Consider the following 24,248-nt stretch of genomic DNA (forward strand, 5'->3'; position numbering starts at 1 on the left):
AAATAATCATAAAGATGTTATATTGCACTCATTGCCCCTGGGTGTGTGTCTGTCGGGCAATTTGGCCTTCCAAATATATTTCAGCTAATATTAGATTAATACTATACACAACTGATTTTTTGTAGTAGTATTTACTTACTGTACACTTTATTTTGAATTTGTATTTTGCATTTAAAGTATTTTAAAATTAGAAAAAAATTCTACATATGAGTTTATGTAAAACATTGTTTCATGTGCTGAGGTTTAACTTTTATAAGAAAAGAATAATATCAGTATATAACTATGAAAGAAAGACATTGGATCTGACGATAACAACTTCACAAAATGTTACGAGTGTCAAAAAAACTTGAAAAAAATAAATAGTATACCGCTCAAAAGTTTGGGGTGAGATTTCTTTTTTAAAGAAGTCTTTTATGCTCATAAAAGATGCATTTATTTGATCTAAATACTGTAAGATTGTAAAATATTATTACAATTTTAAATAACTGTTTATTATTTTAAAATGTAATTTATTTCTTTAATGTTAAAGCTGAATTTTCAGCATCATTATTCCAGTCTTCAGTGTCACATGATCCTTCAGAAATCATTTTTGTTTTCTGCTCAAGGAACATTCATTATTATGTTGAAAACAGTGCTGCTTAATTTATTTAGTTTTTTCATTTATTATTGATTTTTTTGTGGAAAGCACGATACGTTTATCAGGATTCTTTAAATAATATAAAGTTCGAAAGAACAGCCTTTATTTAAAATATTTTTTTGTAACATTGGAAATGTCTTTTGATCATCATTGCTGAATAAAAGTATTAATTAAAAAATAAAAATAAATCTTGCAGACCCCAAACCTTTGAAATATATTGTATACGTGCCATCTTTGACAGTTATGTGCACAAATCAACTCACATTAAACAAGCAAGTTGGGTAGCTTACAAAGTGTTTTTTAAACATGTGCCTAAAGCAGTGTTGCAAACTATCATAAAACAACATTCACATATACTGTGTATATAAACATTAACATATGTATTTACAACAAACATTCACAGCAAAATGAAAAAATATATATTTTTTGTGTTTTTCACAGTAAAGCATCACAACTTCACATATTGATGGTGTTTGCTATTATTTGCCGGTTTACTTTATCCAAACACGGCACAGACGCACAGTCTCCAGCTGCACTCCAGGTCAATACCCTGCAGCTTTTCCATGTTTCCGTGAGTCAGATATGGCCTCTATGCAGTTGTTTTTCTTCGACACTGCATTTACCACATTATAAAACATCTGTGGGACTTTGACTTTGTGCCCAATCTTGTTAAGTGACTCCAGAACGATCTGAGGAAGAAAAGAGATGAAAGTGGTTTGAAAATTTCACCTGATCCTTTACAAACAATTGACCACTTGGAAACATTTTTATCTACTTACCTTGTCAAACAAGGGCTCAAAGTTGAGGACGTTTTTGGAGTCCACAAACACTACAGGGGCATTGATGGAATCTTGCAGAGTCTTGCCGAACCACAGGAAGTTCATGAGAGTCTAGCCAGAAGGGTTTCGGTTAGAGCTGGATTACTGTATCACAGCGTGTTAACTTTGTTAACGTGCAGTTTAGACTCACCAGAGCCACTCCGGTGGTGATCATACTGCCACCTGAGGCTCCTATGACCACAATGTGCTTCTGAGATGGGGAGTAAAGGATCGCTGGAGACATGGAGGAAGGCGGCTGCTCACCTTCACACAGATACACACAGAACAGATACTTATAGATTCACAAAGTGTCAAAATGTTCTATCCCACTATTCTTATTCTAAGGAATATTTTGTGTTCTGTACATCGAGCAGCATTTACAAGAGCTATATAATAATGTATTTATCATGTAAAACTGTATAAAACATCAATTTTTGAGGTATTTCTATTTGATCTAACCCATAAAAATGACTTGTGTTTTTGTAACCTATAGTTTGTCAGTTTGATTTAGTCTGATTAAATAACATGCTGACATAAACAATAATGAAAATCATTTTCAACGAATGAGTTTGTGTAAAACATCTGTTGTAGTTGAAACAAGGGTACATGTCTTTTGGTTCACCCTTCATCAACAACAACAAAAACGCCGATATATAACTATGATAGAAAGACATTTCACCTGAAAGTAACAAACTCACAAAACAGTAGCCATATTTTCTTAATAACTAAGTTTTAGAAATAAAAATGTGGAATACACTACTGGTCAAAGTTTACACTACATACACTACTGGTAATTTGTTATTTTTTTTTGTATTAGTTTACCGTAATAGCATTTTGAATAAACCAATATGTTTAGAACTTACCACAAGAAGAACATATTTAGATTTAGATCTGTGGCTATATGTTTTTTAAATAATGAATGTATTGATATTAAAATTCTAGCTGATACAGATAAATTGATAATTATGTTTATATTATGTCTGATAAGCGATAAATACCAAAATACCAAATAAACAATACAAATTCTGATAAATACCAAAATTCTGCACTGTTTTGCTTCAAATAAATAAAAATAAAAAACTAAAATAAATCAATATGAGATTTGCTAAAGATGACATTTCACCGTTATTCAATTACACTGTTAAAAAAACAATTTTCCGTTGTAATTAAAGTGAACTTTACAAGTAAATTATTTCATTTTTTTCTAATTTAAAATGTCACATTTGATTTAATTTGTTACTTGCAGTTTCTTTATAATAATCTGTGCAATTTCTAAGTTAAAATCCTACACCATTTTCAGTATATTAGTATTTCAAGAGAGTGTAAGAGAGAAGACAGAAATATTCTTTTAATTTTGGTAGCTGTATGTGTTAATGATCAATTTGTGATTTTTTTACTGACCAGCATGAATCTGGTCTGTTTTTCCACAGAAGTCTGCAAGTTCATTGTTGAGGAGGATGCCTGTTTTGGGGGAGAAAATTCTGGATCCAAATCTGAGAAGAGAGAAAGAAACAGTCAGTTTCGACACTTTCAAAGGCACAATTTCATTCCTGCATAGCATTGCATTCTTTAATAAAGTAATAGTATAATGCACAATATTATCTGACAGTGTTCCAGCGCTCATATAAACGGAGTGAATGTGATTTGAGGGCACATACATGTGGTTGATGGTGCTGGTCACAGATACCGCCATACCATCCTCAGCGAGGACGGACACATGAGTGGTGCCATGAGAGTCCAGGTATGGAGTGACGTTGTAGTAGCTGGCATCATAAGTGCGGTCAGGGCTGATTTTTGCTCTCACTTTATCCGCAAAATGCTTCTGAATGATCTCAACTGCCTCCTATTCAAGCCACACAGAACGTTGAGGATGATGAACTAATGCATGACTTTATGTGTCCCAACCAGTGGGATGCCAGCAATAATGGCAGTGTTGCTGTGCTGTACTCTACTGCCTGCAGTAATGATCACCCAGAACACAGCACTTAAGTCATTATAGTAGATTACACTAGTGCCTCCAGAGAGTGTAATGCCTGTAATGTTTCTGTTGAGATACTAAAATACAGCCTGACCAATGGTATCATGCCTTTAACACTTACAGAGATGTTAAAAATGTAAATTGAACAATTTCCTCCACAAAGCCTACCGTCTGAGAGGCAAATTTGGGATCTTTTATGAACTTCTTAAGACCGTTGGCGAATTTACAGGTTTCTATGTAACGCTGAAATGTTAAGACCTTCTCGTCTCCCTCTAGAGATTCAGGATTTAGGTTAAAACCTGAGGAAAACAGATAAATAATCAGTGTAACAGATTAGAAATAATAATAAAAAAAGGTTTGACATTTGTGAACGTGTGAATAAATAAATAATATTAACCAGTGATAATAATATGCAATATTTCTTGAGCAGCAAATCAGAATATTAGAATGTTTTCTGAAGGATCGTGTGACACTGAAGACTGAAGTAAAAGGCGAAATTTATGAAAATGAAAATTCAGCTTTGCGTTACTGGAATAAATTTCTTTTTGAAATACATTCAAGTAAAAAAAAAAAACCTAAAAAATAAAATAAATTTCACAATATTACTGTTTCTACTGTATTTTTATTTTATTAATACAGTTTTTCTCAATCGCTGTGGCTCAGTTCTTAAATGAGAGTTTGTTTGTGTTTCTCTCAAAACAATAAGTTCAGATTTCTGAACAAATAGTTTCTTGTTCGCATTAGATTTGAATTTCTTATTGATTTAAGCAACTCTTCACAACTTCTGAATGTTCTTTCATCGTGTGAACCATCACATGCAACATGATCTGTTCAATTATAAAAATCTATCAGACAAGTGTGTAAATTCCATAAAAATCAGACATGGAATGGTTGTAATGTCTGCTAAGTTGGCAAGTGGTTTGCCATTAGGGTTGCAAAAGGGTGGAACAATTCCTGTAAAGTTCCTGAAAGTTTCCAGAATTTTAGAAAAATTTCATACATTTTTGTACACTTTTGAAAAAAAAAAAAAATGTGTACATTTTCAGAAGCTTTTGGAAAGTTTCCAAAAATTCACTGGAAAATTTCTGCCACTTTGCAACCCTACTTGACATTGTAAAGAAATGGGATCCCAATCTTGCCAATCAATCAAGTTTGGAAGTATATATAGTTTGCCCAGCACAGTCACTACCGTTTTCTGGATGAACGTCACAACCTTAAACAGCAGCAGCTGCAGCAGTGCTGTATAAATATATTTATATTTGTACAGAACATTTGTGTTACGTATAAACTGTGAACATTCAAGAATATGTGGTGGTGCTGGTGTAAGGGGAAGACAAAAGAGTGTAAAAATGAGTAAGCAATGGTGAAATAAAAATATTAAATGTACAGACTAAACAAAAATGTTTCCTTATTTCCTTCTTGTGTACTACAGTGTTGACTTTACCCAATACATATACACCTACTGTTGAAATATGTATACACAGGTAATAGTTGTGCATATAAAATTGCATATAGCAAAATTAAATTTGCATATAACACAAAAAGAAATGAAATTTGCATATAACAAATATTTCCATGGTAAAAATACATCTGAACATTTTGACCAGTGTGGCTCACACAATGACAAAAACACTTTTTGTTTTGGTAGCATTGGCCAAGTCACTGGCACAACAACTAGGTTTTGAAACATGAATTAAATGTTTAAGGTGAGTTACTACCTTTTGCAGACATGCAATAGGATTCTGATGTTTCAGCAAACAGTTTTGACAATTGCACTTTAAAGATTGTTAAGACTGTTTCGAAAAAATGTGCCAAAGCAATTGAGAAAAACTGTAAATGCAGCCTTGGTGAGAATTAAAAAAATCCTGCCAATTTTTTATTTTACATTTTTGAACGGAAATAGCTGGGTCACTAATGCCCATAGCACAAGCGAAAAGGTCTGCACCAAAGTTTAATGCTATGTGTTTTGACATTAAACTTAGTTATTCACTAGTAACAAATAGCGATGGTGATGCTTGCCTCAGCAAGTTCCACAAATAAAGGATAAACGGGTTAATTAGTTTTCCCACCTAACATAGTATTGAGTATGAAGCTAAGTGTAGCTCCTCCTGCTGGCGGTGCAGGAAAGTGCATTTCATACTCTCCTAGAGCCACTTCCCAGGCACCTAATTCAGATGCCCTGAATGACCTCAAGTCCTCCAGAGAAATTGTTCCGCCTGAAATACACAGCAAATAAACTGTGATTCATGTATATTTATGGAAATCACAATTGTAGAAAGTGGCATTCTGAATTACCTGCGCTTTGTATATCACTGACAAGGTCTTTGGCAATGTCTCCAACATATAAAGCATCTGCTCCTTGTTCTGCGATGATCTCAAGTGTATCCGCTAGTTTTTCAAATCGCACTATGTCCCCTTCTTTCAATAGCTCACCTTGTTCGTTCTGGAATAACAGTCTATAAAAGAAACACATTCAGATGAATGTTTTCACTCTTAGTGGAATGTGACAGAATTCATTTTTAAAAAGCTCTGTTAAAGGGAACATTATAAGGCCGTATTCATCAGAATGTGAGTACAGGTATTACCGTAATGGTGATTCTGGCTTCGCCAGAAGTGGCAAAAATCGAGAGAGCACATAGGGTACAGGGATGCCCTCTCTAGCCATCTTGATAGTGGGCTCAAATAAACTGGCCCAAGGTAAACGTCCATACAGTTTATGAGCTCGCTCATAGCCACGGATATCACCTGGTACACCGATCCAGTGAGCACCTATAGAGAGAGCGAAGCTATTGCTATCATGTGTGCTTAAAGTGCTCAGTACACTGAGTGTGTGTAGTTATGATAAATAAGAAGGCAACTTCCTATATAATGCAAAACAAGGTCTGTATTTAAGGAATAGTGGGTTACTTCTTTTGACATGGGGCCCTGCACATATTTAAATATACATATTTACAGTATTAAAGTATTTAAAATAAAAACTTCATCCACTGTTCACTCTCACCTTCCATTGGCTGTATTGTGGTTGGACACATGGCAAGAAGGTCAGCTTTAAAAGCTTTTGGAACAGTCTCTCTGGCATTGATTACCCTCACTCTGCCTAGATAACAGAGATGTGGATGAACATTAATAATATGCATTATAAAACTAAATAATGATTTATTTGAGGTAGTAAAGGCAGGATAATCTTCACCACTTTGTTCCCGTATTGTGAATATAGATCCTCCACCGATGCCCATGCTCTGAGGATTTATGATTGACGTGCAGAGTAAAGTAGCAATGGCGCCATCTACCGCTGAGCCACCCAACTGGAGTATATCTCTAAGAGGAGGGGGAATGGACAGAATTGAGCTATGGCAGGAGTTTTCAAGTCAAGGGCATCCAAATACAATGATCCCCCCTGGGAAGGGCCCCCTTCTTAAAATTTAAAGGCAGCTTTAGCTATCATGTACATAGAAAATATGTGGTTTCCAAAAAGGTGGCAAAATGATAGCATTTTGTACTTATATTATACTTATACAGTACTTGTACTGTTATATTGAAAAATGTCCAAAGAACGTGGGAGTTAATTACTACTGAAGACCAGCAGAATTGAAATGTTCACGATCTCTACCTGCAGTGCATCGACTGAGTGAACACACACACACACAATTTGACAAAACTGGTAAATGGTCTAGTGTAAAAAAAATCTACTCTGTTTTATTTAACGAGTTAAATAAATGAATTAACGAGTTAATTATCTCAGAATTACGAGATAATTTTTCATGAAAAAAAGTTTTTGCTCTGTTTTTCTGAATTAACGAGTTAATTATCTCAGAATTACGAGATAATTAAGTCATTAATTCAGAAAAACAGAGCAAAAACTTTTTTTTCATTAAAAATTATCTCGTAATTCTGAGATAATTAACTCGTTAATTCAGAAAAACAGAGTACATTTTTTTTCCTCAAGTGAATGCCATACGCTTCCGTAGTACACAACAACAACAAAAAAAAAAAAAAAAAAAGATGAGGAAATGATTTGGAAAATTAGCTAATGCAGGAGGTCAGGTATCAAACACCCTTTAAGACCCGTCAGAAGCTTCTGCCGGAGGCTGGCATAACCAATACGTTTATGTTTACGAATGATCTGATATTTAAACAGTCTATCATGATTAGCCTACTTTCTGACAAAACCTTTCAAAGACCGATATCTAAATGTATAAACCCACTTCACCCCTCAAAACATAGGCTATTTTGTCGTTTACTTCTACAAAAGCAGTTGGCTTTTCTTTATAGTCAAATATGTACAAATATGAAATAGTGTAAAAGTAATCGTATAACGTTACTTAAAAATATAGGTCTAAATCATTAGCTGTTGTCCAAGACTCCTCTATTGAGAGGAAGCCAGACTGATGTCAAGAGGATTAATTTAGTAGGCTGTGAAGATACTTCATCTAATTCACTTTAAACTTTCTATGTACATTTAACCGGACGTTTCACCTCAGCAGCCACTCGTATTCTCAAATTTACCTGCCCCAGGGATTACGACAACCTAGTTGTCATTTTCCAGGAAAACGTGATCTTCCACATTAATATGCATGTTTAAATGTAAAGTTTGGATGCTAGATTTGAAAGTGTTTACTAAAATATTTCACCTAATCATCCGTAAGCACGCTATTTCTGAATGTAAACTAATTCACAGTGCACTGCATAGGCTACATAATGTACTACATATCACTCACCGCCCGATCTTCGAGCAGGTTTCCGAGTCCGCTGCCACTGCTGCGTTTTTGTAAAGTCCGTCAGTACACTGCTCGTTAAAGTGAGTCGCGCAAATAATAATAATTAAAATAATAATACATACAATCGGAATACTTATGCACAAGCAAACTTTATCTTTTCGCCTGGCCATTGTTTCCCGACCTGTTGCGGCTTTGCTTTATCGTTGATCTTCTAGAGTAGGCTACAGTAGAAGTGCGATATTAGCCCTCCCCTTTCACACTGTCACCGCCTAATTAAGCGCATTGTCAAGGTGTACAGGTCGAGTCTAAATTGGATTATGTGAAGTGTTTTTGTAAGAGGTGTTTTCGCACCCTCCAACGGTATTAGGCAAACTTCACTATCTACAGAAACATTCCCCCTGCAGCTGTGGGGTGGACTGCTGGACCACCCGAACTTTGAATTTACACAACCCCACCCCCCCCCTTTTTTTTTTTTTTACCACCATATGTTTTGACTCAGATGGATGGGGTCATATTTCTGCCACACCAAAAGTAAGTAACTTAAGCTATTTCAATCTTAATGACTCTTAATAAAATGTTGGCTTTTGAATTATATGCATAAATAATATTTTTGAATGTAGCCAGTTAATTTAGATGTTGGCTGGCAACTCTGTTGGTGAAGTGTGAAAACTTAGTTTGTTGACATACAGTTTGATAGGGGAAAATATGTTGTCAGTTAAGCTACAAAAGTGTGCACCATCTGGTAACATCTAAATTAACTGTCTACATTCAAAAATAGTATTTATGCATATAATTCAAAAGCCAAACTTGTATTAAGAGTTTTCATGTGTTAGCTAAAGTTCAGAATTATGATGTTTTAAAGTTCGACTTAAGACATTTTTTTTTAAACTTGCATTTTCTTATTGATTTTGTTTAGCTTTTTGTTGTATTTGATTACATTGTGTTCAGCGCTTTGAGAAGCTGCTTTTAAAGGTGATTTATAAAAGAAAATGTATTATTATTCATTGTTATTGAAGTATATTAAACATTACATGAGACAGTAAAACCCAATGTATACTCCGGTGTTTATGTTTATGCTGCTGTAAGCGTATAGTGCACATGATGTAAATATTGTCATCAGCAAAATACACGCGTACTATATGTGTGTAGCCCTGATTTTTATAAATATACTTCAGTTTTTGCGTGCAAAATAAAGAAAAACATTTCGACTTTTAAAAAGTATGCATTTGTTCGGAACTGGTTTGGGGGAAAAAGTAGCATACAGTATGTAGTACAATCCAAACATAAAGCATTCTCCATGTTTAGAATGTCATGTTCCCTACCATTTACAAATATGACTCTCCCTTGGCCTCATGGGACAGTAAAGCCCAAAATATTATTGTTTAGTATGCATACAGTGTACGAGAAATTAATATTGTCTCCAGCATTGTATTGTACGTGTGCAACTTGTATCTCCAAACCACCGATTATACATCAGTTTTAGGTATGCACACAGTGCATGTGACATAAATTTCATCGTCGGAATAGTACGGATGCAGCCATATTTTCTAACTGCATGTACTACTGTATGCAAATTTCAGCAACAAACTACTGGAGACCGCAAAAACAACAGACTCCCTCGCAGACAAGAAACCCGTAACTCTAGTTTAATGAGTTTACAGACATCTATTAGTCATAACTTCTGTAATACCCCAGAAACTGGATAAGGATGAAACTCTCAAATGCGCATGTGTCAAGAACACACTATCAAATGGATTATATTTTGAAAGGCTACACTAAGTAAGAGTCTGCATCAAAGCTGGAGTATACTTTCAGCTTATGTGGCCACTATGTGCATACTGCAGACAGTTTTGGAATACTATACAGAATTTTAGATGTAGGCATAGGCTATTCAGATTTGAGGATAGTCCCTGACATTACAACGCTGCTAAGATCCAAAATAACAACCCACAATTGGTGCTGGACAGTGCATGGTGAACAGGTGTTTCATGTCATAGCAGGACATATTTGAAAATATATGGACTCATTACATAGCTGTATTTATGTGCACATGTTGTTAAATTGAATCTATATTAGATAAAGCCTAAATATAATTAGGAATGCATGCATTAGAAAAAAATACTTATAAAAGTTCTATATATTTCAATTAATTTCATTTCAGGTCTCAGAATGTCTGGTCTTCCAACAAGAGGCTAAATTATGTTACTTATAACCTCTAAACTATTAGAAAGCAAAACTAAAAAATAGATACGTGTAAATTTTTTTTTTTTTTAAGAAACATTATCTGATTTTCAAGTTGGTTTTGTTGGTAAACTTCTCATATGAGTGCTGGGAAAAGGGGGAGGTCCTTCATAAAATCTAGATTATCTTTGAAGATCGCCCACGAACACAAACCCACAGCACACCAGGAAGCTGTTCATCTCGCGTGTCACCTGAAGGCAAGTTTCAAATTTGACACTGTCAGTCATTTATTTTGTACCGTCACTGTAGTTCTCTGGAAAAGTGACAGGTTTAAACAATACACCCGCAACTGCATTTCGAACAGTTTCCTAGCTTTCAGGGCTTCAGGCTCAAACAGAGCAGATGTCCGCGTACCTGTAGTCTACTGAGCTGAATTAAAAATAAATAAATAAAAATAAAATAAAAAACTAATCGATGAAGACCACTGGAAATACAGTAACGACGCAAAGTCGCAATTTCTAAACAAACCACAAAGTGTTACATTGTAGCGATTCTAGGGCTAAACGCTTGCTAGTGTGACGTCAGAGGAAGTTGTCTGTTTGGCGTACAATGCATCATGGGAATTGTAGGCCGTTGGGGGTTGTCACTTGTAAACAACTACTAATTCTTTTATCATAAAATAACATGCACTCTTAGAGTAAAGCTGTCACATATCTTAACCACGTGGCAGAAGTGGGATTTACTTTGTCATATTTTCCGTGATTAGTTCTTATGTTTTTTTCATATCTTTTGACTGAGAATGGCTTCGTGAGCTGCTGAACAGGTGGGTTCTTAAACGAATCGGTGTTTTAAATTAATCTTCTGAAATTAACAAATCGCTGAACTTTTCGGCTTTAATCGACCATTTGAAGCACACGACTGCTTTCTTTCCTCCTGAGGCATTTAATTGACTTTAGTTTGTGCAAATTTCTGCTGATCATGTTTTGAGGGAGACTAAAGAATCGCCTACTGAACATGTCAAAATGACTGATGACATCGTTAATTCACAATTGCAGGATATTTAATGACGTTAAAATGAATGATAAATCATTAATTGCGTTTTCGAATGCTTAAACCCTTTCTAAAGTCGCTTAGATTTGTAGATACGCAAGTTAAGATGAAAGAAAGAATTGTTTTGGTAATGAACGACTCGGTATCTAAGGAATCGCTGCGGGTAAGATTCGATGACTCGCTCATAGCACAAAACTTTTCTTCAACGGGTTAACGATAACATGCAGAAAGGCTCACTGAATTTGTCATTAAGTGAATCTTTTTGGTGAACGGATAAAGATTCGATTCACTGGATGATTCGAAATCCCCGTCACTTACTGCCCGAGACACCCTCCTTACAACCTGCACGCTTTGCAATATACAATTAATAACAATATTACTTATTATTGCCATTACCATTGTTATTATTCGTGTTAATGTTGTAACTAGGAGCAATATTGATGTTAATATTATAATGAATCATTATGGTTTCAGTCAATCAATCAGTTATGCGTCTTCGTTATATAAACGCCCATATTTCAATGATGAGACGTAGGACGTCTGTCATGTTTTCTGCCCGGTTGGCTTCGGCGTTATGGACGTCGCCTGACAGCGCTTTACGGACATAAGGGCAGGACTAGAAACTGCATTGAGACACAGCGACAGGGAGGTGTCTGAGAGGGAAGTGTAGAGGCTGGATAACTGGCAGCGCCGGGCGGAACAACAGTCGCTGCGAATCTGACAGACAAGAAGTGCCGCGAAGCTCTCGGTAAATATGCAGTGGAATGGGCGTCAATTCGCGCATTGACTCGTTACAGTCTTTGCATGCTTAATGTAATAATTTAAATGTTGCATTAGGTGGCTGGGGTTTGTTTTTCTTTGTGCTGTATTATTGTACGCATTCCCCTGCTGTTAGGCTACTCTCATTCTGTCTGTGTTGACAGCCGCCGTGAGATGTTGCATTAAACCTTAGGTTTGTTTTTGTCTTTCATCTCTACTAGCCTGTCAGGTTGCATTCCATCTGAGGGATTCTAATGCAACAGTAATGCAACAATTCCCTGTTGTCTTTATGTCAGGCAATTAGGCTCTACGGGCAAATTTGTCCCTGCTGCAGGTCTGTGTCGACTGTCTGCATTATTTTATTGCAGTATGCTTAGAATTCTCTCATGACTCATGATTTTAAAAAGTGCAGTGCGGAGGTGTTGCAAAGACTGAATTTCAAATGCCATACCCGTGTGTGCTGCGGTCCCTATCAAGCTGCTCGTCGGTCTGTGCCTGAGTGTGGGGAAGGGGAGAAGAAGCCAAATGTGTGTGGGTGGGATATAGAAATGATCATGTGGTCAAACCGGGCCATCAAGGCAGGTGTGATGCAGTTTGCCTCGACGGCAATGTTGGCGTAGTGTTATTCTGCTGCACTTTATCACAAAATGTCTTTATATCCGTTTTTTCTCTCTCTCTCTCTCTCTCTCTCTCTCCCAGGTGCCCTCAGGTGCACTGTGTCCTTGTTGGTCTGGATCAGGAGGCAAGAAGCAGCTGAATTATCTCACAGTGGCACACTGTCAACATTTCCAAATGCATTGAAACGGAAATGAAAAGCACGCTTGCATTAACCAAAGCGATCGGCACGTGATCAAATTAGACTGCACAAAAAGCTCCTTGATGACGGGCAAAGGCTGTGTCACTTCAGTTAATCAAGCTCACCAAATCAAGCCTTCCAATGCACAAGCCAACAAATAAGAATCTCTAAATCATATATCTACATGTACGTTTGAGTGTGTGCATTTGAGATAGAGTGTGTATGTATGTTCGTATGCAGGGATGGAGTGGTCTTTAGAGCGGATGAGGGAATGGGTGGCAGGTGGCATGCAGTCGGTGCGAGAGTGTGAGTCCAGTGCTCTAGGCACTGCTCTTTGTCTCGGCCTTCTTTTTATTTGGTACTGCTACCGTGTTGGATGCGAACACTCCGCACCTTCGCTCCGTGGTGGTTTTAGCCCCGAGCCGCGTGTCGGGGCGGTTCCTGGTGGAGTTCTCGCCTCAGACCTTTCGGCCCGCAGAGGCTCGTCAAAACTCCGTCAGGTCGGCGGGGTTGGAGGAAGTGGAGTCGGTGAGGAAGAACTCAACGGCTTCGCCTACTGCCAGTCGCCCGAGTGCTTCCGCTGCGCCAAACCCGGCGAGGGCCTGAACCAGCGGCTCTACCATAGCCTGCAGGAGTATGCCAAGCGCTACACCTGGACCGGCATGGGCCGTGTACACAAGGGCGTACGTGAGCAAGGCCGATATCTGCTCTGCAACCGCCCATCCATCCAGAAACCTGAGGTCTTCTTCCTGCCGGACCTTCCCTCTGCTCCTTTCTTCTCACGGGAGGCGCAGAAGCATGATGTGGAGCTCCTGGAGAGAAGTTTTCCTGCACTCCTGGCTGAATTTGAGAGCGTGTACCGGTTGCCAACCAGTCGGACCGGCTCTTCGCTTCCACTGGGCTGGAAGACCAACAGCACACCTCGTGGACAGTGGTGGACCTTCTATCTGGTGAACCAGGGTACTCCGATGGTGCTGAACGCCAGACGCTGTCCACGTGCGTGGAGGGTGCTTGGACAGCTCCGTACCTTTATTGCGAATAATATGTTTGGAAACGCCTGCTTCTCGGTGCTCAGTCCCGGAGCCACGATCACTGAGCATTACGGGCCAACCAACGTACGCCTGCGCTGCCACCTTGGTAAGAGGTCAAAGGATGTAAATATATGTACACTACCAGTCGAAAGTTTGGGCACAGCTACTTGTTTATTAAAACAATTTTTTTTCACATATTAGAATCTAAGTAAAGTCATCTGAACTATGAAATATCAGAAAAAGGAGAGTGGAAATTATGCAAATATACGGAATTATGCTACCGTTCAGAAGTTTTGGATCGGTATAATTTTTGTTGGAAAAAATTTATGTATAATTTCAGCAAGGATGCATTAATGTTTTGGGGGGAATGACAGTAAAGACATTTATACTTTTACAGAAAATTATATTTGAAACAAATGTGGTTCTTGAAATATCTATCGATCAGAGAAAAAAAAATCCACCAAAATATTAAGCCACACAATTGTTTTCATAATAATCAACAATCATAACAATAAGAAATGTTTCTTGAGCAGCAAGTCAGCATTAGAATAATTTCTGAAGGATCACAGGACACTGAAAACTGAAGTAATGGCTGCTAAAAAAAAATAAACAGCTTTCCATCACAGGAATAAATTTAAAAAACAGTCCTTTTAAAGTGTAAAAATATTTCACAATATTACAGTTTTTACTGTATTTTAAAAATCTTTTCATACCCACATTTTTGAATGGTAGTGTATTTAAATCAATCATTGTCATCCTATGTTTGAGCTTTTCCAATTCGCATCTCACTCAAGCAACTTCATGAGGTGCATCCTAGGATGCTTTTTAAACAGTATCGAAGTTCACATGCATTCAAACGTTTTTAAGATCATGAGAAATATAAATTCAGTCAAACGCTACAAATGTCTGACTGGTAATGTTAGCATTATATGTGAGTGCAGCAATATATATATATATATATATATATATATATATATATATATATATATATATATATATATATATATATATATATATATATATATATATATATATATATATATAGCGATCTGTGTGGCTGTTTAAGGTGTGTAAGCCATTTTCTCTCTGTGTGTGTGCAGGATTGAAGGTGCCCTCTGGTTGTGAGTTGGTAGTTGGTGGAGAGCCGCAATGCTGGTCTGAGGGAAGCTGCCTGCTGTTCGATGACTCTTTTCTTCACACTGCGTTCCATGATGGTGAGAAACATAAATAATGTGTAGAATAAATATAATAGATTGTAGTGCATAAGGCGTCCATTCAGTATTAAGGAAAAAACTAAATGTGCAGTAGTTATTTAGTGGATTTTTGATGCCCAAGATATTTTTTTCAATAGCAGTGTGGTTGATATAAAGCCAATATGATATCACACTATTTAATTTAAGATATAAATATTTAAATATAAAAGCAATTAAACACTATAACCAACTGTAAACTGCTAAATTTGTGTGCGCTGGGAAACATATTTTGTCAAATAAAAACCAGCTAGTGTGAAGCATAGTTTGAAATGAAGGATTTATAATTGCTCGTTTATGAGTGTCTGGTAACAACAAAACGCACCTGTCTCCATCCACTTTGCACAGATGGACTGTTACGCACAGACTACTTGTATTTTTATACAGGCTATGCACACTAGAAGGTCTAACAGCTGATGCAGTTTGCAATGTTCCTGCCATTAATGTTCATTAGATATTCAAAGACTTCTTTAAAATGCATATTTGCTGAATGCCAACAGTATATGAAAAACTATTATAGCATTTGCTATAATATATAGCTTTCAATTATTAGACCGAACAGTTAAACACAAACAGTAAACTAATGAAGCTGAAGAATGGGAGCTCCAATGCGTCTACAAATAATCAGTTGTAAGAAGCCCCTATGTAATTAAGAGGTGTTTACATAATATGCATTTTTACATTCATAAACCGCTACACTAGTCAAACCAAAACAATCCCTGTTATAAACCACTCCGAACAGCAGCTTTATAGCACCACCCTGGCAACCACTCACAACATGTTGAAAAAGTTTTCAGGGGGCAAGAAAATGAAAATTATTCGATAATAATTTTGTGAATTGTTTCGTACTTTTGCCTAACTCACAACACATGCTAATGCACATGAATTTTTCTTAAGCCAACACCAAGAACGTTAACTATAAATATAACGATATTAGCATCCACTAAGGCTGTGAGATATATCGAACGTGATGATCATGCACATCTCGTCAGTAAAGCCAGGTCCGTGATTAGCAGTAAATCTCCATCGCCTGCTTTCAAATGGAGTGGCATTTAATACACAGAACTGACAAGCTACACAATATTGCGTTCATATTAGAAGGCGATACTGCGTAGCTTGTCAGTGATCTACGGCTCTGTGTATTAAATGCCGCTCCATCTGAAAGCAGGTGATGGAGATTTACTGCTAATCACGGAACCGGCTTTACTCTCGAGATGTGCATGAGAATCGCGTTCGATATATATCGCACAGTGCTTACTTTGAGGTCTGCGTGGGTCCTCCTAACGCGCCAGTATAGTGACAGGGACACTATACGGTCAAAAAGCACCGTTTTTTGGATGAAACGTTAAAACGATGGTCTGACTCTCTGTGGTCATTAAAAATCCCATGGCACATCTTGTAAAGATAGGGTGTAACCCCAGTGTCCTGGCCAAATTCTCTCCACTGGCTCTTGTCGATCATGGACTCCTAATAATCCCCATCAACTGAATTGCCTCTATCACTCTCTCTCCTCTCCCCCTGTAGCTGGTGTGTGGTGAGTGCAGTAGCTGCTGTCGCATAATCCAGGTGGATGCCGCACACTGGTGGTGGTTGAGGAGTGATCCCCTTAAATGATTGAAAAGCACTTTGGGTGTATAGAAATACACAATGAAAGCTCTATATAGATGCCTCATTCATTCATTCATTATACTAAATGAGAAATTTGCATAAACACCCAAACCATATCGATATAAGGGTGTTTCAGACAGGCTTTCCTTTATAGTCTTTTTTGACTATATGATGCTCTCAAAAGACGTGCTCTTGCCTGAGAGACATGCAGCAAGATCCTCAAGCAATGCCAAGTATGCCATCCTCAAAACCAGTTTAAATAGAGTGAACACTTTTCATAAAAACCTCTAATTAGCTAGCTGTAGCATACACATATCTGCGCTGTTATACAGATAAACCTCTCAGATTGAGCTATAACAATATATAGTGAAATATACAAAAGATTAATTATCTATGCATAAACAAATTCTTAATACGAATATAAAACCATGTGGAGTATTTGCTTTTTGTTTATGTGGGTTCAACTGTAATTTCAGTGAATTTAAAATAAATTTTTGTACTAAAGTTATTGGTGAATCATTGTTTGTGAATATGTTTGTATGCAGATTTTACGCACAAATTTGTGCATGCGCACACTTACTGAACCCAGTGTTAGTATTTACCACTTCCATCATGATTTCCATATCTGTGTGCTCAGGTTCTCCAGAAGATGGCCCGAGAGTGGTATTCATGGTGGACCTGTGGCATCCAAACGTGGCTGCAGCCGAGAGACAGGCACTGGACTACATCTTCACCCCTGGGCGCTGAAAGAGAGCCGCGAGGAGAAAAGGGTCAACCATTTCCATTGTATTAACAATATGAGATGAGTGCAAAGGGAAAGACCGAGTGTTGAGAACTTGAGTCTCTTCCTCTAGTATACGTACCTTTACTCTCACTTTCCCAATTGCCACTGCTTCAGTAGAGACTTCAATGTACCGTCACTATTGTACATTATCAGTGTTTACAAAACTCTTCAAATCTAACCATAGCAAAAACCTGCTGGTGAACTGTACTTGAGACGATGCCCTCGCGTTCATGTTGTTCCTACAATTTAGCTGCAGGGTCACATTTATACCCAGTGAGTGTCATAGTATCATTTCACCTAAAGCATTAACAGTCAGCCGCACATGGAAATGCACTTTTTGCCAAGCCTGGTCACTACAGACAGGTAGGATTGTATAGGAAGCACAGTACATTTGTTTGGTCTGTACATTTTTACTGAGGTCAGGCTAAGCTAAACGGTTGTAAAATGACATATGCTGCAATGACAGGGGATTTGACATTTAACATGAAGGAATGTGGATATATGGCAGAGATGTTATGCGAAGTGAACTGAAGCACTACCAGCTGTTGTGTAAAATGACCTCCATTAAACGCACTAGTGGCAAGTTATTTTGCCGCCACACCTAAGTCAGGGTCAGATCGCTCCGATGGGGAAGAATACGAGCACATCAAATCAGCCTGCTTTCCACTTGACTCTTTCCTACCCTGAATTTTCGAATCAAATTGAAACGCGTTATCAATCGCTTTGTATCTCTGTGAAACTTAAAGAAGGACACGACACTTATTGTTTTTGGAAAACACAACATTCTGGCTGTTAATATGTGCTAGGTTCTACCTTATTGTGCTTCGTCGTACTGCTTGTAAGCAGAGCTTTCGTGGTTGTCGCATCGATATTGGTACATTCCTTTTGTACGATGATAGACAGTTTTGAGACCGTTTCGTGAGAAGTGACATTTTATATCATTGTGAGACTTTTGGAGTTGCAGATCAATTTTATGACAACGTTCCTACTTCCATGTTTCCAAATTGTGTGCCATGGACTCACTTTGCAATGGATGAGTAATTCTGTAGATTTAATAAAAAAATAATTTAACCCTTGTGTCGTGCTGAAAATCCTTTTCCTTATTTGGTGTTCCTGGTCAAATATGACCGATCTTTTAAAACTTGCTTGCCCATCTCATTATGCTTTATTATTAGCAAATCTGGACTTTTTTTGTCAACTTATTTCTTTCAATTAGCACAGGTTTTGATTTATTTTTGGAGCTGATTGATCGTAGGCCTCATTGATCTGAACTTATGCACCTCAGTTTGAAAAACTTCAATCCAGTATCTGGTGATAGCATAATGAGAGATTTACAAGCAATTTTTTTTTTGTAGGCCTGTCATTTTGTCATTGACTATACACGCCACAAATCCTTAAAAAACGAGTACAAAAAAAATAGTGGGAAGTTGTATCATGTCTCTGGTTCAAAATAACTGGAACACAATATATGAGGGTTAATATATGGATTTGTGTAATTTGTGGCAGGGCTAGCTTTAAACAATTTCAAAAATAGCATTATGCGCCATTGTCTTTTGTACTAATGCAAATGACCTGTGGGTGTTCATTAAAAAGAGACGACAAAATTTGCTTCTCAGGAACATACCTGCTATTTTGACAAACGTTAACCCACCATGCTGGATGTTTGGAGGGTTTTGTATGGGGGTGGCTGGCAGATAGAAGGGTAGTGCTGCTAACGGCAGCCATTATCAGATGCAGCTCTGGAGATTTACATAACTAACCTCTTTTGGGGAGAGAGATAAATAGCAGATGAATGAAACCGGCAGATGTAATCCACCTACGGTCCATATCTGTTCTCTGGATGGCATTTTGCAGAAGTTACAGATCTAATAATATAAAAATCATTAGAATATTACAAGCAACCAAGGGTGTAGTTTTGGTTTGAACATTGGGGCGGTTGAAGTGGACCCCGGGTCATGCTCCCTCTTAAGGTTTATTTATTTGTTGGTTTGCTTAAATGTTTAGTTTTGTAAAATGGTCTTGTGCTATCCACCACACATGCAAATTTGGTTGATTGCGTATACTGCAATAAAGTAAAAGGCTAGTTAACAATTACTTGTTTACATAGGATATAATGTATTTTATATTATTTAGACACTTGGGCTATAGTTTGACAGAATGTTCCAATTCAATACGGGACTTCAATATGGGAAGTCAATTTAACGTTTTCTTATATTGATATTATTTCTTACTCCTTAACAGTTCATCAGGCTGTTAATGATTTAATCTGTGCATCACTGGAATATCTGAAGGTTTCTCCATCACTCATCATTAGAACCCATTGGCTCTCGATTCTGACTTGTACTTGCTCTTATGAAAAAGCACCATATTCTTAACTGTAGCATTTGTTATAATAAGGCTAGCCTATTAATCATTACCAGGCCAATAATTACTTTTTTAATTAATCTATATTGCATTTGTTATGAGAAACAACAGCCTTTAGAAACAATAGCTACAACATGCCACAGTTGTAATATAAATCTATAAGGAAAATCTATTCCCTTAACAGATTATCTATTATAAATTCTACAAATTAGACAAAATTTACCACACTAAATAAGCCTACAGTAAATCGTGATAAATTATAGTAAAGGTGGTCATGAGAAGTTTAAAAATATTTTAATATTATGTTAGTGCTGGTGCAATATTATCTGTTCTCCTCTTTTCATCAGTCTTTTTAGTTTGAGCTTTTTTTAGATAATGTTCGACTTACTCCACAGCATTTTAAAGTGGCAGTTTCTCTTCAAATAGATCGCATATTTTACCATCAGCTTCACGATAGGAATGGCTCGCGCAAATCTTCTCACACTTCTCGAGCGCGCTGGTGCACGCGCACAGAGTATAGGGTGATTCGCGCGCCGCTCGTGCACAATTAAAAGAACTGTTGTGCTGATAAGCGCTCCATTCGGTTAAACATTTAATAAACAGCCAGATTCTAGGTTTCCATTAACCGTGGTATAAATATTGTGTGTGTGTGTGTGGGGGGGGGGGGGGGCTTCGTATTTGCTAGCTTTGGTTATTGTACCTCCCCCCCCCCCCCCCCCCCCTCACCACCACCACCACCACCACAAACTACGCCCCTGCAAGCAACACTTATATCCTCATAAAGGCTGACGTGATAGTTTTCTTATATTAATATTAATGGACTTTGAATCTACATGTAGCTGTCACATCTTTCTGATGGTGAATAGTTTAAGCAATAAAGTACTGTTCTAAAAACTTAAAATGTATTTTCCCAAGCGCACGTAATTATTTGACCCCGGGGTATATAGATTTTAGCACAGTTCACTAATACATTCAAATGTATGTAAAAGAAACCTGTGCATACCGCACCACATTGCACTGTGTTTGACCTTTGCTTTCGTGTGTCACGTGACACGGCGTTCTAAAAACGCGCCATTTAAGTTAAAACAACTTTTTGAAATGAGCTCGTTCTGGGTGAATGTACCAGCACTGAAACCTACCGATTGCAATATAGCATCATTGACGCTCGGGGGAGCTAGACAGTCATTTCTTGGTCGACGTGACAGGGCGACTGTACAGCAGCTAATAACGAGTCTGGATGAATGTTTCCAAGGTGAAGGTTAAGATTTTAATTGGATGAGCAAGGCTTGTATCAGCACAAAAGGGCACCTTTTACCAATAGCAGTGTCTGAAAGAGAAAATTGTGACGGATGTTGGAGGTTGGCAACATAGTGGAGCGACATTCTAAAGCAGACAGGGACACTGCAGGGCACATTCCCTGAGCACTACAGCAGACACACACACACATACACACACAATTACAACCATTTTTTCCTAATGAACCTGCATTGCTGAATTCAAAAGATGTGTGAATAACAGGAGAAAAGTAGCTATGCTGAATAATACCAAATGAAATTTTTGTATTGGAATACATTTATTCTACGTGGGGAAGTCGTGGCCTAATGGTTAGAGAGTCGGACTTGTAATCCGAAGGTTGCGGGTTCGAGTCTCGGGCCGGCAGGAATTGTAGGTGGGGGGAGTGAATGTCTCCGGCCGGCAGGAATTGTAGGTGGGGGGAGTGAATGTACAGCGCTCTCTCCCCCCTCAATACCACGACTGAGGTGCCCTTGAGCAAGGCACCGAACCCCCAACTGCTCCCCGGGCGCTGCAGCATAAAATGGCTGCCCACTGCTCCGGGTGTATGTTCACGGTGTGTGTGTGTTCACTGCTGTGTGTGTGCACGTTGGATGGGTTAAATGCAGAGCACGAATTCCGAGTATGGGTCACCATACTTGGCTGAATGTCACTTCACTTCACTTTATTTCGGCAACATTTATTCATCATTCATGAATATTTAGAACAGTTTAACCATCTGTTTAGATATTTGCAAATTCAAAGTGCAGATATTACCACATCATAGGCTTGGAATTTACATCAACCCGTTATTAAAGGCCTATGAACTAAAGGCTCTTTGCTGAAAAAAATTGATATATATCCAAATGATCAGACACATGTTTAAACGAAAGAAACCTGAAGTCAGTTTTCAGAATTGATGCATTTTGACTGAGAAATAGGTTCATTTTAGTGTGAAGGATAATCACAATCTAAGATTTTGCCTTACAACACAGTCCTCTTTCTTTTTATGTATGATGTACTGCACAATTTCTGAAGACAACAATAATATTTCAGTCTTCTAACGTTACTATGACCCTATAGATTGAACTATAGCATTATCCTTTGGGTTAATGTTGCATACCTCTTTTGAAGATGGCTTTTAAAAATAAGACTTTGAATGAGCAAGGCAGAGGTGGAATTTTGGGTCTAAATGTCATGTTTTATGCAGGTTGTCTCAGTTTTGGTTCATAAGGGATAAATGGACCATGGAGTGGCCTGCAGCTGGGATGTCCTGCACATGCAGTGCAATAGGATGCTGTGGTTAATCATGAAAATCTGTGGGCGAGAGAAGAGAACTCCTCAACATGATGCGTTCTGAAAACTTTATTACCCTGGGGACACAGAACACATGGGTGGATGGGAAGGTTTTATTGGAGTTAATGAAAATATGTTTTGTAATTTATGGCAATGACGTAACCAAGCACATAAGACCAGGGAAGCTTGAATGAAAATTTTAAGCACTGAAAAAACAATATTAGTCAACCACTTTACTGATTAATACAGTCCCACTTTATGAATCTTATTCTGGTTCTTGGAAGATTTTTGAATATACTATAATGCATAAACTGATTTTACATTTTGCTGTGTTTTATTTTTATTTTATTTGAGATTTTCTTAGCAAGAGTACATTTTGACATGTAGTCACAAAATATTGATTGCTCATTAGTGGAAGATTTTGAGGGTTAAAAATAAAATGAGAAATTTTAGGATATAAGAATGAAGCAGACACCAGGGGAGCAGAATTTTATGATTTCTTTTACATTTGTTATTATAGTTACTCTTATAAATAGCCTACATTTTTATAGGCCTATAACAATTATAAATGAAAACATGAACATAATGAAATATTAAGTAGGCTACATGTTTTCATTAAACATACATTGTGAAGCATTATCTTATATATATATATCTTATCTGATAAACCTGGAAGCTCAGAATTGCAATTTATAGGACATAATTAGGCTAATGATTAAATTCAAGTTTTTTCAGTAAACATACATTATAATTTATATATATATATATATATATATATATATATATATATATATATATATATATATATATATATATATATGATAAACCTGCTACCTCAAAAGTTTACATAGGACATAATTAAATATTAAATATGTGTTTTCATAGCATACATTGTAAACTATTATTTTATTTATATTTTATCTAGTAAATCTGTCAGAATTTTACATATAATTAAATATTACATACAAGTTTTCATTAAACATGCATTCTATTTGGTGTATATTTGATTTGATAAGCCTGCTATACCTCATAAGTTTACATAGAACATAATTAAATACATGTTTTACATTAAAGAAGCATTATAACGTATTTAAGGATATTTTACCTGTTAGCCAGAATTTTTAATGTAAATAAATGCTTTGCTTGCTTTCATGTACCACAATAATATACCATTTGCTTAATTTCTAAATGTCCAGGAAAGTCTTTATGTCCATAGGGGGTAGATATTGGTCAACATTAATTACACTTTTGTTTCTCAAATTCCATATACAGCATCTACCTCTCTTTAGACAATGAGAGCGATTCTATCTATATGTTTTGGTCCATACATGTTATGTTGTGTCACCCACGGGCATCTGATGATGCACACCATACGTTCCGCGTGTCCTCTCTCTCTTTCTCTCTCTATCTCTCTCTCTCTCTCTCGCTCTGTCTCTCTGAATCTTTTTTGGTTTATTTCCTAGCCCATCTCCCCTTACCTACGCGTCCTACCAGAATAGCGCTTATACCGCCTTACGGAGCAATCAGGTGGCACCAACTCCATGCAAGAGGAGAAGATCTCGACAGCATCATTTCAAGCCCAACATGCCATCGAGGAGGTGCCGACGTACTCTCAGCACTCTACACCGGGCTATTATATTCAAATGATAATAATGTGACACCTCAGAGGGCATCTTTACCTTCAAGGGCATTTTACTAGGCTGAGG

General features: G+C 37.3%; 2 protein-coding genes across 6 annotated transcripts; one reads left to right on the forward strand and one right to left on the reverse strand.

The window, feature by feature from the left end:
• Positions 1 to 120: 120 nt before the first annotated feature.
• ggt5a (gamma-glutamyltransferase 5a) lies at positions 121 to 8,559 on the reverse strand. 2 transcript variants are annotated; one of them, XM_079382703.1, is made up of 13 exons: positions 8,333 to 8,412; positions 8,152 to 8,219; positions 6,624 to 6,751; positions 6,435 to 6,530; positions 6,019 to 6,202; positions 5,729 to 5,889; positions 5,503 to 5,649; positions 3,602 to 3,732; positions 3,114 to 3,298; positions 2,857 to 2,948; positions 1,607 to 1,719; positions 1,417 to 1,527; positions 121 to 1,326 (listed from the first exon to the last, which is right to left on the reverse strand). In XM_079382703.1, the coding sequence occupies exons 3-13, from the start codon at positions 6,667 to 6,669 to the stop codon at positions 1,180 to 1,182; spliced, it is 1,413 nt and encodes a 470-aa protein (XP_079238829.1). In that variant the 5' UTR covers positions 6,670 to 6,751; positions 8,152 to 8,219; positions 8,333 to 8,412; the 3' UTR covers positions 121 to 1,179. The 2 variants fall into 2 exon arrangements, with proteins under 2 accessions (XP_079238829.1, XP_079238828.1); XM_079382702.1 differs by having other exon boundaries at positions 8,152 to 8,559.
• asphd2 (aspartate beta-hydroxylase domain containing 2) lies at positions 8,408 to 18,687 on the forward strand. Of its 4 annotated transcripts, none has more exons than XM_079382708.1 (4): positions 8,408 to 8,682; positions 12,841 to 14,074; positions 15,069 to 15,182; positions 17,464 to 18,687. In XM_079382708.1, exons 2-4 carry the CDS (start codon positions 13,180 to 13,182, stop codon positions 17,571 to 17,573), a joined length of 1,119 nt encoding a protein of 372 aa, XP_079238834.1. In that variant the 5' UTR covers positions 8,408 to 8,682; positions 12,841 to 13,179; the 3' UTR covers positions 17,574 to 18,687. The 4 variants fall into 4 exon arrangements, with proteins under 4 accessions (XP_079238834.1, XP_079238833.1, XP_079238831.1 ...); XM_079382707.1 differs by lacking the exon at positions 8,408 to 8,682 and adding an exon at positions 10,523 to 10,589; XM_079382705.1 differs by lacking the exon at positions 8,408 to 8,682 and adding an exon at positions 10,916 to 11,155.
• Positions 18,688 to 24,248: the final 5,561 nt, after the last annotated feature.

This window comes from Barbus barbus (assembly GCF_936440315.1).
Source record: "Barbus barbus genome assembly, chromosome: 28".
Lineage (NCBI taxonomy): Eukaryota > Metazoa > Chordata > Actinopteri > Cypriniformes > Cyprinidae > Barbus > Barbus barbus.